This window comes from Procambarus clarkii, chromosome 54, assembly GCF_040958095.1.
Source record: "Procambarus clarkii isolate CNS0578487 chromosome 54, FALCON_Pclarkii_2.0, whole genome shotgun sequence".
NCBI lineage: Eukaryota > Metazoa > Arthropoda > Malacostraca > Decapoda > Cambaridae > Procambarus > Procambarus clarkii.
Window position 1 is genome coordinate 13,289,610 of NC_091203.1, and position 1,478 is coordinate 13,291,087.

A 1,478-nucleotide genomic window follows, 5' to 3' on the forward strand; every position below is an offset into this window, starting at 1 on the left:
CGAGCTTTAGTAAAATTATCATATATTACCCTTATTTGCATCAGAGGAAAGAACCGACAATATTTATAAAATGGATGCTTTGGCTCGGCGAGTCGTGGCCCCTTCCCATCCAACTCTATTCCATCCAGCTAACGTCTGTATAGAGTATACATAAAAAAAATATATATTTTTTATTTTATTTAAATATAAATATTTAATTTTATTTAAATATAAATACATTTAAATATTAAAAATATTTAAATGCTGACATCTCAATCTGAACTTACTGTATTGCATTTGATAGGAAACTGTTATGTAGAATTTAGTTTTTGTCAAAATGTTATTAGACATGTAGTGTGTTCTTAAAATATACGTCTATACATCGCATGCCTCCTAAAGCAAGCATACAATTTCTACGGAAATCGTTTCATAGGTTCAGTACCAAATCGCAATATATACAAATATTTTCTCTATAAAATTAATTAATTACATACATCTTTTTTCATCAATATTATTGACGGAAGTTAATATATTCTTCCAGATATATTAACCATATCAACATTAAACATCTTAACCATGTCAAGCAACCGGAAACACATTGAATCGTTTTCAACGTTATGATACCACAATGATATTAATGATGCAAATGATAATTAATAATAAACTTAACAATTATTATATAGATTTATTTCTTTGCTGTACAACAGAACACTCAACAAAATAACATTAAACTTGTTGAATAATTTAATGCATATTTCAGCTCATTGATGTCATAATGATAGTAATCCTGGCGATGAGTGTGATCTTTGCAATTGTTTGTCGTGTAGGCCTCGTAGTCTGAAAATTATTGTTGAGATGGTTTACCATATAGTTTGATTTCCCATAGACCTAAATGTAAGTAGAGATGGTGTCATTTAGGTCAGCAGAAATCTAGTAGTAGTGGTGACTATAATGGTTTAGTGGCCGGTAACCATAATTAGAGAAGACTGAGTAGGATGGTTCAGGATCTGCAGACCTCTTGTAGAAATGGCGGCGATAACCATGACGGGGAGCGTAGTAGAGAGGATACGATGGTTCAGGCTCTGGTTCGGCAGACCTCTTGTAGTAATGACGATCATAACCATGTCGAAAGCCGGAGGAATAAATTGGGTATGATGGTTCAGGCTCTGGCTCGGCAGACCTCTTTCCATTGTGGTAACGGTGACTGTATGCTGGGTAAGCACTACCGTAATTGCTCGTCACGTAACTGGGCTCTGCATCTCGCTTCTCAATCTCAGAAGCGCAAGCGGCAGCCGCCAGGATTACAAGCACCTAAATATGAAAAAACACACGTACAGTCATATAATATTTAGCAGTAAAGTACTATATTTTCATTCTCGTAAATGAAATATTCTTCGAAGAGACTACTACTTTCCTTGATATTTTATGTAATACATTACATTAAATATTAACCAATATCAGAGAGTCCGATTGTTAGTGCAACTTACCAAGAGCTTCAT

At 34.1% G+C, this 1,478-nt stretch overlaps 1 protein-coding gene across 1 annotated transcript; it reads right to left on the reverse strand.

The window, feature by feature from the left end:
- Positions 1 to 909: 909 nt before the first annotated feature.
- LOC138352681 (uncharacterized) lies at positions 910 to 1,478 on the reverse strand. Its single transcript, XM_069305257.1, has 2 exons — positions 1,467 to 1,478; positions 910 to 1,290 (listed from the first exon to the last, which is right to left on the reverse strand). Exons 1-2 carry the CDS (start codon positions 1,476 to 1,478, stop codon positions 910 to 912), a joined length of 393 nt encoding a protein of 130 aa, XP_069161358.1.